The sequence below is a fragment of the Rhinolophus sinicus genome, chromosome 1 (assembly GCF_057876585.1).
Source record: "Rhinolophus sinicus isolate RSI-liver-muscle chromosome 1, RSI-T2T, whole genome shotgun sequence".
Lineage (NCBI taxonomy): Eukaryota > Metazoa > Chordata > Mammalia > Chiroptera > Rhinolophidae > Rhinolophus > Rhinolophus sinicus.
Window position 1 is genome coordinate 145969418 of NC_142501.1, and position 18377 is coordinate 145987794.

The following is an 18377-nucleotide window of genomic DNA, read 5'->3' on the forward strand; positions in this document are numbered from 1 at the left end:
GAGTGGGTCAGGGACGCTGCTCCCAACCCAGAGGGAGGAGACAGCGTTTACCCAGGGCTGTAGCGGACAGTGGGAAAACAAGAAGGAAGAAAGAACGTGAGGTTTCTACGCAGCTCTTGGGGGAGCCCCCGCGGACTGGGCATGGAGGGCCAGACCGGGCACCCATGGAGCCCCGAAGCTGGGGTGCAACGGAGGGAGAGATGCAGGGTCCTGGAATGCAGGCAGAAGCGATGAACGATCGGGAGAGGGCAGCGAGAGGCGGGAGGCGAGGGCGAGCGGGACCTCCACATTCGCGAGCTGGCCCCGGCGAGGGTGGGCGCGGCGGTCCCGGGGGCAGGGCTCGGGGCGCGCGGGGTGCGTGCGGGGCTCACCTGGGTCTCCTCCTCAGAAAGGCCGGCCTCGGCCGCGATGAGGCACAGCGTGGTGGGGTCCGGGTGCTTGTTGACCTTGTTGAAATTGTACTCCAGAATTTCCACCTGGTCCTGGGTGGGGCCGCTCGCGGTCTCCGCAGACATGGTCCCGGCGGGGCTGCGGGAAGGAGAAGCGGCTGCGGTGAGCAGGCGGAACGCAGGGAGGGACGCAGATCCGGGCGCGGCCCGGCGCCCTCGGCCCGCGGGGTGTCTGTCCCCTCCCGCAGTCGTGAGGCTGCGCGGGTCCCAGGAGGCTGCAAGCTGCGGCGGGACCTGCCCGGCAAATTTTACAGCGAGTTTCCTCCAGGCCCCCGATTTGGGGTGCTGGGAGGAAGATGACGCCGCGTGCCCTCCCAGCCCTAAGGCTCTAAGGAAGGAGTGGAGGAAGCGCTGCGAGATTTTGAAAAACCGCCGTCAAAGCTTCGTCCGGGGAGAAGGCTCTGCCCCGGGGACCGGCTTGACAGATGGCGTGGGCGGGTACACCCCAGTCCGCAGCGGGGATGCCTCACCGGTATCCGTGGTTCTGCCTCTAAAGTAGCTTAGTACTTCGGGGCCCTCGTGGGGGAGGGTTGTAACACCCACACCTCTTCCAAAGAAATGACCCACAGGACAGAAGTGACTTCTCAAAGTTGGGGAAATGGGGGCGGCGCTTTTAATCTTTCCCTTTTACAGAGGTGGAGATAGGTCCACAGAGACGGGATTTACTCTGGAGTTCCTAAGAAAGACCGGGAACTGAGCATCAGGAGAACTTTCCACCTGAGGGTTTGTCTGAGTCACTCTGCAATCAGCGGGCTCTGCCTGCACTTCTCCACCCCGCGATTTTTCTAAGTCCGAGGCCTCCAGCCTACACGGCTGTTCACTGCACCACGTGGCCTGGTCATTGTTGCACAGCGTGTGGTAGGTAGCCCACTTCACCTACAGGTGGTCCCTCTAGGTGAGGACTTCCAAGATAAAGCCAAAGCCCAACTGAGAACAACCTATAGCAACTGTCTTCTAAAATCTCAGACTTCCCTCGGATTGTATTAAAATATACTGCAAAGTCAAGAGAATGGGTGTATTACAAGCTTCAAGGTCTGTTGTACTTCGTTACTTTAGAGTCAAATACTGCTCTAACAGATTTTGGACATGATTTCCAGCTACGTGTTCTCCATTCCTAAGTAGCCTCTGAATGGGACTCAAAAAAAAAAAAAAAAAGGGAGCTGTGTACCCCTCCTCTCCCTCCCCCCAATTTAAGATATATCAAGGTATAAGAAGTTAGAGTCTTCAATCTTGGCTGTGGATTTGGTACAAACAGGTCAGGACTTGACGCTGCTGACTGTAAAAGACAAGCGCAAGTGTGGGAATCATGTTGGTTTGTTGTTTTAACAAACAATTGCAAAATCATCCAGTACAATCCTGAGCGTGTTTTGATGTGGTTTGTGTTTGGATGTGAGCCACCCTCCACTGGTCTGCCTGCATGCCTAATGTTACCTTTTCTGTTGTGACTGCATCCTAGGCTCCCTAAATAAATGTCTTTACCTCTCCTCTAGGTCAATTGAAGAGGCTTTCAGAAAAGACAAGAAGCCATTCTACTGTGAGAGTCTGGGGCTCAAGCCACTGATCAGGTCACTATATAATCTCCCTGCATTTTTCGGGAGCTCTGTGCTCCCCCTAAAACCTTTAGCAGTGATTTTTGTCACCGTGCTGAGGCAGGATAGGGTCAAGCCAGGTCAGAAATACCTCCTCTCCTGTTGGCATCAGTCTCTCCCTTACTTTGACACAGAACTTCAGAGCTGGAAAGAACCTTGGAGATGAACCCCTCCAGTCCTCTCCTGGAACAGCCCAGGAGAATGAGGCCCAGGAAGCCTTACTTTCCCCACGTTGTACTAGTGACCAGGACCTAGAACTGAAAGCCTTAGCTTCATAGTGACCAGGACCTAGAACTGAAAGCCTTAGCTTCAGTTTCAGTCCTGTGCTCTGCTAGACCTTTTCCTTTTTAAAATTTTTTTTATTTTTTAATTTATTTTTTAAATTTATTGGGGTGACAATTGTTAGTAAAATTACATAGATTTCAGGTGTACAATTCTGTATTACACCATCTATAAATCCCATTGTGTGTTCACCACCCAGAGTCAGTTCTCCTTCCATCACCATATATTTGATCTTCCTTACCCTCATCTCCCACCCCCAGACCTTTTCCTTTCTTTTCTTTTCTTTTTTTTTTCTTCCGGGGTGGGGCCCCAAATGTGCATTTCTAATGAGTCCCCAGGTGATGCTGATGCTTCTAATCTGAAGACCCACTTGGTGATCCCGTGATGTAGGTCTTTGAACATGGAACAGCAAATTTGGATTTATTTTGTTGTTTCTAAGTGTAATAGAAAGCAATTAGGTGATTTCAAGCCACAGACTCTGAATAAAAAATGTATTGGAGGAAGGGAGTAGAGAATGAAAGTACAGTATACTCTCAACCTTTTTGTATCTTTGGATCTAAAATATGCCTCCTGTAGAAGGCATATAGTTAGATCTTGTTTTGTTTTTTTCTTTTTTTTAAAGCAGTCTGACCACCTCTGCATTTGATCAGATTGTTTTATCCATTCACATTTAATGTTATTATTGATGTAGTTGGATTTATATCTGCATTCATGCTTTTTTTGTTTTCTATGTCTCATTACTAATTTGTTTCTCCTTTACTAACTTCAATTAAATGGATGTTTCCTACTATACTATTTTAATTCCTTTAAAATTTTTTTCACTGTGCTTTTTGTTTTGTTTTTTATTAAATTTATTGGGGTGACAGTGGTTAGTAAAATTACATAGGTTTCAAGTGTACATTTCTATAATACATTATCTGTATTCTGCTAGACCCTTTTCAACAGGCCATTCTGTCTCTAGGTTGGCAGAAAAAAATCAGGAGGGCAACAGCCTAAATGCAGGCCATTACCATTTTGAATGGGTATTGACTATCTATCTCTTAGGATGGCAATTCCAGCCACAGCCACCCAAGGGACCCACGCACCACTGCTCATTTTGCCTAAAAACATGGGAGAGAGGAAACTGTTGCATCTGATCTTATTACTTGCCCTAGAAATGTTCCATCTATTTCCATTGACATAGTTATGCTGCCTCTTCCATGAAAATTTTTGCTGCTTCTTTGTGGAATTCTTAGTCCTTCAGAACTATTAATCAAATGTACAGATTTCTAAACTGGACTCATATTCAAGGACTGTTATGCAGAACTTCTTTTCCTCTTTTTGTTATTTAATTGCTAGTATATAATTCAAAGGTGACTAATGTTCTTCCATTTAATCAGGTGCATTTTCTCTTATTATGTTTTTGTGGATTCCTGTTACAGGACTTTATATGAGGTTTCATGGACAGGCTCCTGTTGACTTTAAACTACTCTAGTTAGTTGGCTGAGGGCCATTGGATTTGGCTGCCTGCTAAGGAGATTTCTGGGAGGACCATTTGAAAGCACCTACCTCTCCAAGGTGCACCAAACAAACAAACTTGATTTCTAGAAATGAGGATGAAAGATCTAACCCCTACAGTCAGATCTACCTGTTATTTCTCCACAAAGTTCAATCTGTTAGTTCAACCCTCTTTGGCTGACAAGGGCTTGCTGTTGATGCTGCTGCTGCTACTGCTACTGCTTTGTTTCTTCTCTCCTTCTCTTAAAGGAAACTTATAAAGCAAATCACCCTAGTGACCTTGGCTTTATAAAACTTCTCAACTCTTTCCAGTAAGGAAACTGTTGAAAAGTTTCTCTGAAGGTAGTCTAAACAATTTCAGATGAAAAGAACTGAAAATATTTTAAAGCTTCTTAAACTTTAATTTTAGCACAAGTTCTATTGTTGCTGTGGTTATTAATGTCTTATGAAATTTTCAAAGAGTAATTTGTCTTGTGATTGTGTTTTCTTTTGTGGATAGGGGAAGACAATGCATAAACCTTTTCAAAGTGGTTAAATGAAAACTGGTGGCTTTTTTCTAAATTAATTCCAATGCTTGGGTAGACAGCTTTACCTTTGTCTCCTAATCCTATAGTTACTTATTTTAAAGATGTTTTACCTATATGAACTAGCCCACAGAGAGTGCTACAACTGGGAACCTGCAGAGGTGGCTGTGCACTCATATTTCTCATCTTCTTCTCCCTGTTCCAGCCATTCCAACCTCTTTGTAAAGCTACCAATATCAAACCAAGAGAAAAAGGTTATTGGTGACAGATATTCCTCATAAACAAAGCCCCATGGTAAGCTGGCCAAAAGCGAAAACAGCAGATGGATCATTCTTCAGAGCCATCTCCCACTTTTCTTAAGCCCAAATTTCCTTTATGTTCACCGTGGACTTGATGAAGCTATGGGCTCCTGAAGCATTTTGTATTTTCTTAAGTGAGACAAATGATGTGCTGCCATTTCCCTAAGAAAAGTGGTGGGTCTTTAGAAGGGGTTAGGGTTTCCCCACTTATCACTTACAGAACTACTCTGGACAGAGTGGGAAGGGGGTCACCCAAGCTGTCAGTGTCTCTCAGAAATTGACCAACAGGAGTGGACTATTGATCTGCCTCCCCAGGCAAACACAGGGCTGGTTGAAAAAGAGAGAGTTTCATTTTGTGTTGGTTTTTGTTTGGTTGCTGTCCCTAAGCTTAGAGCAGTAGTTCTGCCTGGTTGGGCCTCAGAATCACCTGTAGAAATGTCCAAGCCCACTATAGACCTCCTGAATCAGAAGCACATTTTAGGGATCCAGCATGGGAGAGACACAAAAACTATTTCAGCTCTTATGAGATTTAATCATTAATATAAACTATAAGTATTTAGAACTTCTTATACCTTATGCCTAACATGTAAAGATGCATTAAAATATCTTCTAATTTTGATGCTGTGTGTAATATCAACACTTGAGTGGAAGGTAGGTTGAGGTAATTTTCTAGCAATAAGCTTTTAGAAATACACATTGGAAAAAAAATTTAGACCCCCTGCTATTAATCTTTTGTAGATGGTCAGGAATGGGGGAAATGCCTTTAAAATTAGGAATTATCAAGAGAAAATTTCCCATGCTTTCAAAAATTTATAAATAACATAAAACCCTTTTAAAAATCTTTCAGGAAAATGCGTTCTTGTGTTGAGATCAGAGTTGAAGAAAGCAGGTTATTGAAAGAAAAATTCCTTCCACTGCATCGTACAAATTTCCATAATTGATTTAGAAGCTAAAAATTACAGTGGAAAAGATTTGGCAACCTTGAGTTTGATCATCCTTCTCTAATTTCTTAAATTTTCCAGTGAGGGAAATGTTAAAATTTAAGTTATCATTTATTTGGACAACATATGTAATATGACTTAAAACTGAACATTAGGCTATGTATATACCATGTTCACATAGCATCATTGCTGTCTTCAGGGAAACAGGATTTCAAACCTACATGGGAAAATACATTTTTAAGCACTATATTGATTGCAATTTTACATAGTAAAAAAAAAAAAAACTGGAAGAAAATATAACAAAACATTAACAGAGGTTATATCTAGATTGTTGAACTATAGGTGAACTAAATTTTTTATGTTTTTCCGGGTTTTCACATTTATTACTTTGAAATTAGAAATTTTATTAAAAAAAAAAAAAAAAAGACCTCCTTGATCAGACCAATGGTGCATTTGCCCACAGTTTAATCTGAGTATTGGTACCAAATTACATTTTCAGGATAAGTATGTGCCAGGAGTTGTTTCTTATTAAGTCTACCTAGATGATTAAGGAAGTAAACATTTTCATTTTCCACTGAAAGATCATTAGGTATCAAAGGATATATGTAATGTACATGTAAGCTATGAAGCATAAATTAAATAAACACTAGTGAACCCCACCCAATTTAAACATTAAATCATTACCAAGACTATGGGAGCTACTTACGCGCATGTTTCCTTCCCAATCTACCCTCTGACTTATCTGCCTCCAGAGGAAACCAAGGTTCTGATTTTTGTATTAATCATTCCTTTGCTTTCTAAAGTAGTTCCATCATATATGCATGGATCCCTAAAAGCACACTGTTTTCAGTTTTGTATATTTTTGAGATGTATCAAAATGGTATCACTATGTACAATTCTGTGAATTGCTTTTTTGCATCAATATGCTTCCAAGATTCATCCATATATCTGCATTTAGAGAAGTTCATTCATATTCAGTGTTGTTTCTGTTTTGTGAATACACCACACTTTATGTTTTTTTCCTGTTGATGGATATTTAGGTTGTTTCCAGTTTTTTGCTATGGTGACATTGCCTCGCTGAACATTTTTGTATATACCTTCTGAAGCACGTCTAGGAGGGGTTCTCTAGGTTATATACACGAAGAGGCACTGGTTATAAGGTACGTGACTGTTAACTTTACAACATAATATTAACTTGTTTTCCAAAGTTGTTGAATAAAACTACATTTCTACCAGCAGTGCATGGTATTTCCTTTGCTCCACAGCCTCGTTAAACACTTACTTGTATTGCCAAGTGTTTAATTTTTGCCGTTATTTTTAGGTACTCTTTTTATCCATGCAAAATATCTAAACCTTCTCGAAGCTATTTATGTTTTCAGCCTGCTTAACTTCTTGGGGCTAAAAGGTTCCATATGTTTACTGTTTACTGTGTGAACGTATTTCCTGTTCCAGCCCAGAAGGAGATTTGAGGTATGTTTTGAGAGTTTAGATTGTCTCCAGGCTAGCTTGCTATTTCCATTGGTCACCAAGAACAATACAAAAGATATATGGAAAAGTCATTACAGTAGGCCTTGTCTGTATTCTGCTGAAAATGTTACAATTTTCCCCTTTACAGAGCTCCTGGGAGTCAGAACTTGATTCTGCACTTTCAAAAATGTGTTAACCGTATCAATTATTCCCTCCCCTCGAAATGAATATCAAAGTCTCCAAAGAAAAACACCACAGTTGAATTTTAAATGGTTGAGTAAAGAAGAAGAAAGGATGTAGGGATAGATAGGAAGTGTAAGAGAGACTATTAAGCCACGGGTTTAAAATAGGATATAAACATGTAAAATCAAACAATGGGCTCAAGTGTTTGGACTGCAATACGGTGATCGTAGGGTGCCGAGCTCCAGATCAAAAGCAAGTTGGTATTACTCTTTTAGTGCCTCTCACAAGCCTATCTTAGGAATCAGAATGGAATTAGTCCTGTTTTGTGGTTAACTCACGTGTCTACAGCATCAGAAGAAGACTCCGAATTCTACCTTTTATTCTGGCTACAGCAGGAAAGGTGGTTTGTGATGTCATGGGCGTCAAGATTGATTTATACATACAAAATGCTATGTATTCTCCTTATGCTCTACGGGTGTCAGAAATCCTAAGATACCACTGAATCACCTATTGGGATCACTGAGCTCTAATATTAATTATTGTCTCTCACTTTGGAATCACTGAGCTCTAAATTAATTATTGTCTCTCACGTTAGTGAAGAATCGGGACTGGAGGCAGCCAGTCTTTCCCATTGTGGGCTAGCCCATTGCTGACCTACTGTGGTCTCTCCAGCCTCATTTCCTTTGCTGCTGTTGCAGCCCTCTTGCAGACCTCCACACGTCTCCTGGTGTCTACTTGACACCAAGGCAACCAAGAGATAATGGAGTCGCCCCCTTCAAGTTTTGTTCTGACTCCATTTTTTGAGGTGCAGATAAATTGGGGACATTTGTTCATGTTCGTCCAGTAAGATCTGAGCTTTTAATCTTTGACCCAGTGTAACATCTACAGGCACATGCAGAACAGGCCTGCCAGCTCACAGTGACAAGCACACTGTTCTTCCAGAACAGGCTGCACTTGACTCATTGAGGCAGAAAGACTGGGATGCCAACTAATACTTGCAGTCATGCCATTCCAACTGGTCTCCAGTGACCATAGCATCCCAAGTACCTCTGATTCCCCCAGGCGAAATTGTGATGAGGTTTGGTGTTTGATGTTTCAGCCTTGCTCTGGCATTATTTCTCAGTAGCTAATCCAAGGCTTAAAAATATGAAGTGTTGCCTTCTTTTAAGTTCTGCATATCTGATGTGCACTTTTATATGTGCTCTGTGTAGTTGCTAACTCAGTTAATTACTTTCCAGGTCCTCCTCTTTAGATTTACTTTCCTCTTGCCTTAGAAGCCCGCCTGTCTCAGGAAACCCAGCAGAATGAAGAGCAAAATGAAGTTTGAGGTAATGTAGTAAAGAGATCAAATAATTAGAAGTCCTGAGTATTAATCATTCAAAACCTCGCTTTGCTGAACCTCCATTTCTTTCATGTGAAGAGGGAATATAATAATACACACATTTGCCTAGCTCTCAGCTTTGTTGTAAAGTTCATACATTATTGCAAGGAAAGCATTTCTAAACTGTAAAGTGCTTGCTTACAAAGGAGATTATCGTTCTTTAAATAAGTGTGAGCTAGGCATTCGGTCTCCTGGTTGGCAAACTGGTAAGAACAGTTTAGAAGTTTCACTCTTTCTAGGTTACAGTCTCTCTTTTTTAATCTTTCTGGAATAGTAAAGCACAATGGTTGAAATCAGAACCTTAAAAGAAAAAATCAAATGCTGTATATATTGCTTCATCAGAAGATGTATCCCTGGATGGAACTTCTCAAGACTAACAAGGTTGGGGGAGGAGGTGTCACATCTTTTTTTTTTTTTTAAATTTATTGGGGTGACAATTGTTAGTGAAATTACATAGATTTCAGGGAGTCACATCTTAAGCACATTTTCTCTCTACATTGTACATTGATTTGACCTCAGTTGTGGTATTTTCACTAAGATAATGGTTTCTTTCCTCCGCACCACTCTCCAATTTATCTTTTCCTCTTACCTGTTAATGAGGAAACATTAATAGGGAAGAAGATGAGTAGTGAGAAAGTTAAAAATAAGCAAGAACAAATAATCTATGAATTGGTTGCTAGATTTTTTCTAGGCTGTCTTGGCCTATGAGAATAATGACCAATTGAAACTGTTTTGAAATAATTTGTTCATGGACCTGTCTTCCCCACTAAATTTTATGCTCTCCTACAGGGGATACGTCATGTCTTATAAATTTATATCTCTCCGGCATTCATTAGCAGTATCTGGCACTTAATAGGTACTCATTAAATGTCTGTTAAACTGAACTTAACCAATGGCATCTAACATGACTTGATTTAGGACATAATTTAGGAAGACACAGCTCTGTGTTTTCAACAACCAGGACTGGCCATGTTCAAAACCAAAACATAACATTGGGAAAAATAACCTTTTAGCCTTATAATATTTTTTGGTCCTCACTGCTTCAAACAGCACAGATTTGATTCATAGTTTTGAGTTACATACGGAAACCTTACCCCTATTATGACAATAACTACACCATATTTATTGAGTAATTACTATGCCCCAGGCACAGTCCTAAGTGTTTTAGATTCATTAACTCATTTAATTGTTAGAGGAAGCAACACTATGTGATAGGCACTCTTATTGTCTCCATTTTACACGTGTGGAGACTGGTATAGATGGAAACTTACATACCTTTCCCAAAGAGATGGATGTAACTTTCCCCAAACTCAGTTCTAGTGAGTAGCAGAAGAGGGATTCAAACCCAGAAAGTCTAGCTTCTCTATCCATGTTCTTAACCACTACACTGTATTTTCTCTTTGTATCAAGTAGCAGTGTAGACAGAAGAGCCTGGATGGGGGTTGTGGAAAGAGAAGCAGTAAAGCTATGTGGTTCCACCTGGGACAGGAGTGAGGTGGTGTCCTGTGTGTGCTCTGCCTCCCTGTGGAGTAGGCTAGTCTGGGAGCAGCACCTTCCCTTTCTTTAGCATGTTTATCAACCTTGGTGACCAGACAGGGTTCTGACCCAGCTAAATGGATTAGCCGGTGATTTCAGTCACTATCACCAGCACCACCAGCCAGGCTGACTTTCTTTTTTTTTTTTTTTAATTTTATTTTATTAAATTTATTGGGGTGACAATTGTTAGTAAAATTACATAGATTTCAGGTGTACAATTCTGTATTACATCATCTATAAATCCCATTGTGTGTTCATCACCCAGAGTCAGTTCTCCTTCCATCACCATATATTCGATCCCCCTTACCCTCATCTCCCACCCCCCGCCCCCCTTACCCTCTGGCAACCACTAAACTATTGTCTGTGTCTATGAGTTTCTGTTTCTCATTTGTTTGTCTTGTTCTTTTGTTGTTTTTGGTTTATATACCACATATCAGTGAAATCACATGGTTCTCTGCTTTTTCTGTCTGACTTGTTTCGCTCAGCATTACTCTCTCAAGATCCATCCATGTTGTCACAAATGTTCCTATATCATCTTTTCTTACTGCCGAACAGGCTGACTTTCTTTCCCCACATACCCTTCTTTATTTGGTGCAGACATCATTGAAACATGGCATTATGGGAATGATAGAGTACACAAATGGGAAAAAGATACAGCATCTGACAGAATGGAATAGAAAGGTTGGCTTCAACCAAACCAGCTGGATCTCAGTGACTGTTGCTCAGTGACTTAATGCCTAGATGTAGAGTTTGTTTGAATTGATGAAGCAACCTCTTGAAACTGTTGTTGGAACAAGTCTCTTAGTGGTGCTGTCTTTCTATGGCAACTTACAGAAAATAGCAAGATATTTTGAAAAGCTAATGGAGGGGAGCGTGTCTGTGAATGACTTCCAGCAGTGATTTAATCATTAATTAACCCCAGATATAAAATTCTTTGTATACACACTGAGTTATTTTTATTGCTAGCCCAATTCATGTTGTAATCCCAAGTTTTGTATGTGAAAATACAGGAAAATGGTGAAAGACAATAATAAAATTTTAGGCTTCTTTTTGAGTGTGCTGTGAGATAAATGGAGTATTTAGTCTACCTCCTTAGAAATAAATGGACAAATGAAAGAGGGCAATCTCATTTCCATAATCTCCTTATAGGAAATCTCCATATTGTAAACAGGTTGCTTTACCAGAGGTCTGTATCTGTGGTGATTGTTTTGAATTCAGAAAACAGTTTTCTCTAGAAAGAACGTTACAAATTGTAGACAGAATCCCAAGCTAACTCACAAAAAGGGAGTGTAACTAAAACACTACCTATTGGTTACTGAAAAAAAGTAGAAAATAATCCTGTTGAAATACCTTAGTGAAATTTAATAAGAAAACATTTCATTGTGAACGTAAATGCTTAAGAAAAAGGAGATTTAATTAAAATTTGGCCTAGAGAAATGAAATATAGGAGGGGTTTTCAGGGAACTTTTGCTGATGTTAGAGGTTTACAGCACAACTCTAATGTATCTCGTGTCCAGACCGTCTCTGACACATGGTCGAATGTATGTACTTATTGAATGTGTGTAGATTAAACTTTATTTTCACTTCAAAAAGTATGACTTTCCCTTATCTTATAAAAGCATAATAATTAGAGCTGTATTTGTGTCATAGATTAAATAAAGGGGGAGAGAGGAAGAAGGGGGGTGTTGAAAAGTATTGATGTGACAAGTAGGTTGTTTGAGACATAATTAATGAAAATAAAGAGAAAGCCAGCGATTACTTTGCATGGTCCTCTCCTCCTCATCCTTCTACGCAACGGACAAGGAAGGAGATAGGTTCTGTGCCTACCCAGCCACCATGTAGCGCTGTCAGACAAGAACAGTTTCGTTGTGGGCTGGAGCTCTTTATAGGTGGGAAAAGAAAGAGAGAAGCAGAAATAAAGTTCTTTTGAGTAGATAGTATTAGGTACAGGGAGAATGTTTGTATGTCTTCAACGGATACATTATAGGTAGGGGATATATTGTAAATCCTCATTACTAAATGAAAATATTGAACAGGTATGGAGTAATAGAGCACTGTGTAAAGAGTCAGACCTGGATTTCCATTTTAACTCCACTACTTAACAGTCACATGATTGTGGCTGAGGTTTTTAACGTTACTGAAAACACAGTTCTCTATAAAATGTGGCTGAGAACTTCTTTCCTTGTCTATTTACTGCAGTTGTGGTCTAGTGAGGTTAACTCATGAAACAACTTAGAAAATTAAAATGACATACACATTTCTAGGAGAGTTATATTATTTTTCATCCAGAAAAGTGAAGATATTGGGGCAGATGACCCCTGAGATCGTATCTCCTCTAAAATTCTGACAATAAGAATGGCCTGGGTTTTAAATCATCATGTTATTTCTCATCAACAGTGTGCTGATATCATTGATCTGAGAAAGGGGAATACAGTGGTCTATTCTCAGCTGTGTCCCTGATCTGCCAAACCTTTCATGCCTGGTTTCTACTTCAAAGGATAACTGAGGAGCCCATGAAACATTTTGAATCAAAGTGCTTTTTAATATTCAGGCTGTTAAATTAACATGAGCATATAATTTGTCGTCCAACCTGCAAAAGGGGTGCTAAGGCACCAGCCATACATCAGATGTGTCCCAGGCAAACCTGGACATCTGGTCCCCTAATATGTAAGATGTTCAATTTCTCACTTAGGGGTGGAATAGCAAAAATGTTCCTGTTGAATGTAGGCCTCTATACTGCTGTTATAGATTGGCAAGATGTGGGTCTGGTAGGATCTTAGAGGAGAGAACCACATACCCCTAGCCACAGTAACAAACAGGAGGCTGATTTTTGCTTTTAGGAAAGCATATTGTTGCAGTTTTGTGGCTAAAGGTAAGAGGATACAGTATAGCTTCAAATTTCCTGAGCTTTCATTTTTATTGCAGTTTGAATAAGTAGGGTAGAGATTTGTCTGGTGGGATGAATCATGCTTGGGCCTCTGCCTGCCTTGGGTATTGTTAGTGTGGTTGTGCTAATGCTTAGTAAGTGTGAATACCCATCGCATCTCATACCGAGTTTGGTCCTATGATCAAATATAAACAAAGGAACAAAAACAGCTTGTACTAGAGATTTCCATGGAGCACAGCCATGTGCTCAGGGTTTTTCAAACCAGATAATACAGGAAGGGTGAGACTTGTAAAGTAAATTGAATTATCAGATGTCTTCTTTGAAAATGCCTGATGCCCTAATACACCAAGAAATTAGACAAATAGATTTCTAGAAGGGGGTGGGGTGGGGTGGGGAATCTCAATATTTTCTAAAGAAAACATGAAAGCATAAAGAAAAGTTTGCACTATTATGCTAAGAAGCAAATTAAAAAATCAACTGTCTAAACATTTTGTGGAGAGAAAATATGGCACAAATAAGTTAAAATGGCAGATAAATATTCTTTTTATATTTTAGAGTATGTTATTAATTTTTAGTCACCCATTTAGCTTCCTAATTATATTTTATTTTGGAGAGAATTAAGTAGATTAATTAGATCAATAGACTGTAGGGTAGGGAGATGTATGTGTTTGTTGCATTGAAGAGGAAGGGTGCTCAAAAACTTAAATGCTGATGATAGAAATCAGTCTGGTATTTTTAGAATGTAATACAGATATGCCATACACAGATGGTTGAGAATCAAGTAGATAGAATTGTCATATTGCTCTGTAGCCATTCAGTCACTTTAGAGTGTGAAAAAATAGTTTCTTTCTGAAAACGTTCTCATTCCCAGTGCCTGAGTCTGAAAAGGACTGCTCATTTCTAATTCTGAAGACAAGTCATCATGATTTATTTTTTTTGAAAGATGTGTGCTGGTTCTATAATATTTTTGCCCCATCCCTAATTACATAGTAAAGAACAGTAGTTAGAGACCTTCATGGTATTGCATGTGCGTGAGCAGTGGATGCTTCGGTTGTCCTTTCAGAGGCTGTTGTGACCCGCCTAACGTAAGTAAGCAGGCACCACTTGCTCAGGCTGTGTGTACATTGTGAAATGTACAAAAAAGGCTCTTTGAGAAAATAAAATGATCACTTTGCACAGATATACTTGAATCAATTATTGTTTTTTATGGTCCAACTACCGTTCTTATTTTATGACTGTAATTAAGTAATGGGGTTAGATGACACACATCTGGTACTTTGTAGCGCTCCAAAGTCCAACTACGCATGTTGCTTGTTGCCATGGGACTCAGTTCTACGGGGCTTATTTTTCCCCAGTTGAATTGTTTTTATGAACAGGTGTTCAACTAATGAGACAAACAGGCTGTGCAGCGTTAGCCTACTCATTAATATCACAAAATCATTGAAAAGGACAGATACACCAAAAAGTCCAGCTCAGGGGATAACTCTGAACCTACACTAGATTGTTTCTCTGAACCTCAGACATATTGTTGCAGAAAGAGGCTGGATGGAGCCTCAGAAGACCTGCACTCTCCTTCCAGCGATGTCACTTAAAACTTCAAGTGACTTTGGACAGCTCACTTAACTGCTTTGAACCTTCCTTTCTTCATCTACAATTGAAGCTATAACCCTACCCCAATGTATCTCACAGGGTTCAATGAGACGGATTATGTTTATGAATAGCACTAGAAATTATAAACGCTATATAAATACAAGAGACCATTATTAATGGTCTAATCCGGCTTTCCCAGTGACTCAGTATATAATGTTGGGCAACCGAATGACATCAGGTTTTGAAATCATTAAAATAGGGAGACATTTTTAAAACTTCACTCAACCTTATAACCAGTAAGATTGCTTTGCCCAGGTCATCAATGACCATTGCGGAAAAATGAAATGCTTCTAAAACTGAATAGCCCACGTTTAAGAAAATGATATTGAGAAGGGGAGATCATGGAAAATCACACTCTTTAAGTTCTAGAAAATTATTTCACTCACTTATAAAGTACTAAGGAACTCAGAGAGGCTTCTAAATGTTTGAAGTACTAAACTAGAACTTGTGATATCATGTGTGTCCATTTCTCATGGACAATTCAATATCCCATATTGTTTAATGAAGACGTAGGCTATCTAGCCCACCCCTTTCCCTTCATCTGTATCCCACCGGCCAATCTAAAAGTAGTCGCGTACACATAGGAGGATATTCATTTGTGAGCATTAGAGGCAGTAGAAATGTCCAACACCAGAGGATTAGATAGCAGACTATTAAAAAACAGTTAGAAATAATGCATTAGAAATAGTAGACATGTCATCAGCAGCATAGGTAGATCTTAGTAACGTGGTGTTGAGTTGAGAGAGAAAGCAAGAGGGAGAGTGGGAAAGCAGAAGAAACAGACTGAGATGTAAAACATAAGAAGGGTCTTGTGTGTATTATGAATTAAGGAACATGTTAAGTCAACATGAGCCTGAAAACAAACAAAAAAAAGAGAGACTTTAAAAATCAAAAAGCTTGTTAAACTGCCCCACCTTTCAGAGCTTGCTGGTGTGATTCTTTCCAATGTATTTTTTGCACACTTAATGCTCTTCATGCTGCAGCCTATACCAATCCCTGGGCTTGGTTGTTTTCCCCTCAAAGGGCAAAGTGAATAGCTGGCCACTGACCTCCGTGACCCCCCTCCGTCCTTCTCCACACCATTAGCAAATGGCTTTCTACCTTCTCTTATCCAAGTTATATAACATTAAGTCCTCTTGCCATTCCTTATAGATCTGATTTTATTAGTATTTAGTCATCCAGGAGCCTTTCTGAGCTACCTCCAAAGACTCTCCTCCCTTGTGAACCCTGAACCAGGTACACTGGTAATGAAAGCAGGAGATGACCTCCCGCTTTTTTCACTCCTGCTTTCTAAAAACCCAGGTCTAGTCATTCCCCAAAGGAGCTAATCTACTCCCGGGAAGGGTGTGAAGAATACATAATAAAGTGATATATATCTTCAGGCATAAGTTATTGAATGGAAGTTTTTTTCTAAAACAGATTTCCCTCCTGGGCACCAGGACACTAGAAATTTGGACAGGAGTAAAGGGACAGAAGAGCTAGGGAAGATTATTTCTGTAAACTTCCTTAGGGAGAAATCACACAGGAAGCAAATGAAAACACATCAACAAAGGCTGGACTATCTAAGCACATCTGTCATGTCCTTAAGAATTCCAGGAAATTTCCATAGTAATCTGTCTAGATCTAATTGCTAAAATGACTGCCATTAGTTTCCTGCCAAGTCAACACTAAGAGATTAGAACTGATCAATGTCTGCAATGGGTTGTTTATGTCTTAGTTTTTGTTTTTAACATAAAAAGACAGAGTAGCTCTGAAGCATCAGGTAGGGTTTTCATGTTTGGTCACATTTTAGCAAACCTACTAGAAGCAACTTACAAGAAATGATATGAGGATGGGTAAAAATTAACTGGACTACTATTGAAAGGGTTTCTATCGCTGGCCAAATATGGCCATAAGCTAACATTAGAACCTGAAGCAAACAGAGGAACTTGACCTTGGGAGGAACAATTCCTTGAACCCCCAGCATTCATGCTGAACTTATTTGGAGCAAGCCAATAAAAATAGTCCAGCTGTCTGTCTGAGCAGTACAGATACAATGCTTCCCACAGGGAACGTGAATCCCCGGGGGGGAGTGAGTGACTTGGCGGAGAGGCCAGATGAGGTGTGGACAGGCCTGGGTCCCAGAGTCAGCCACCAAGTAATTCTAAGTCCTAAAATTTAGGGCAAACTCACTTTACTCTCTTGTACCTTCGTGAGCTGTGTTCCTATGAGACTATATACCTTATTGCTCTGGCCAGGTGTTTTTGAGATTGAAAGGGAGGTGCTATTAATAATCCACTGGCACAACTGATGTTTTGGGCTCACTCTCGCTTTAAAATTCCTTTGCAGCCGAATTAGAGCGGAAAATAAAACACAGGTTCCTGATTAGCAGACCCATACTCTGCTCCCCGAGCCAAGCAATCTTCGGCCAGGACCAATCTACACTGGGGTTCTCTGGAAGGGTGTTCAACACAAAGATCAATGACGGCACTGTCCCAGCAAATAAACAGGACGACCTGTCCTGCACCTGCTGGGTCACGTACTCACACACCCCACACCCACGTGTGTTCAGAATCAACAGCACTGGAGTGCCAAATCCACATCAGGGTCATTGAAAGGCAGGGGCGGCAGAGGGAGCCAGGGCCAGGATGAGGGCGGATGCATCACCCCCCATCAGGAGAATCTCTTCTATTTGCAACCTCAAGACTGTTCTCCACCAGCCCACCCAAGGTGAGCAGACATGGGTGCAGTCCAGGCACTGCCTTAGGATCCTCAGGGGTTGGTTTTTAAATAAGTAGGTTAGTACTTTATAAATCACTCCAGGCCACAGGTCACCCTTCTGTCAACAATTTCATCTTTGCGCAGCTCTGTCCACCATCCTCATTCACTTGGCTTTTTCAAAGCTTGAGGGAGCCATCAACAATTTCTAAAAATTAATTAGGTTAGGTTATGACACAGCCTTAAAAAAAAAATGTCCAAGGGAACTAAGCCATTCCACACTAAGAGAATTTGGAAATAAAGGTGACTTTTCAAAGAAAAGTCATCCAAAGGAGGCAGAAATTCTTTCACTGTTATATAAACCTGTTGTATCAGCTGTGCAAACCTGTCCCTCATTTTTAAATTATTATTTTGGTGAAACTTCAAATGGCAACAAGAAGAAACATTCGGCTTCCAAACAGCAGCATTAAGCCAGTGTACTAGCCACCACAGTGATGCCAACAGCCTAATCCTCTCCCCCAGAGCTCAAGTCCCCTGTCTCCCCATCTCCTGGTCTCCAGGTCTCCCGGGCTCAGCACAGTGCTTACCTTCTTCCTCCCTCCTCACCACTGCTCTCACCAGTCACCAGTGAAGACTCTGTGCCCTCTGCCCAGCTGCCCTGGACTCTAAGCTGCCTACAGACTCTGCTTCCCCAGAGGGAGGTTAATTACTCCCCTGGCCATGCCCCTCTTCAGAGGTAGGACGTGCCACATGCAGCTGCCACTTGCTAACAGGAGCTGCAGCAATCTCAGCTCTCTCAAAGAAAGAAAGGTTCCAGAGTCACAGGAATAGAGGGGGGCCCTTCCCCCAGGCTGCAGGACAAGGTCCCCAAGAAAGGAGGTCCCTTGTGACTGAGGCTGGGCAAACTGCTCTGCCAGTGGCAGCCTGCTGCTCTGGAGAAGGAACCAGGTAATATTTATAAAGCCTTGTGAGCAGAATTTCTTGATGTTTTATCT

At 40.9% G+C, this 18377-nt stretch overlaps 1 protein-coding gene across 4 annotated transcripts in view; it reads right to left on the bottom strand.

Moving 5' to 3' along the window:
* The window catches only part of HOPX (HOP homeobox), a 28833-nt gene that overhangs the window by 6783 nt on the left and 3673 nt on the right, over positions 1–18377 (bottom strand). For 2 of the 4 annotated variants that reach the window (XM_019740139.3, XM_019740143.3), the window contains exon 2: positions 372–528. In XM_019740139.3, the coding sequence (XP_019595698.1) occupies positions 372–515 (144 nt within the window). In that variant the 5' untranslated portion in view covers positions 516–528. Of the gene's footprint in view, positions 1–371; positions 529–919; positions 1106–17969; positions 18125–18377 lie in introns of those variants that run through there. The other 2 variants (XM_019740140.3, XM_019740142.3) reach the window with 2 other exon arrangements.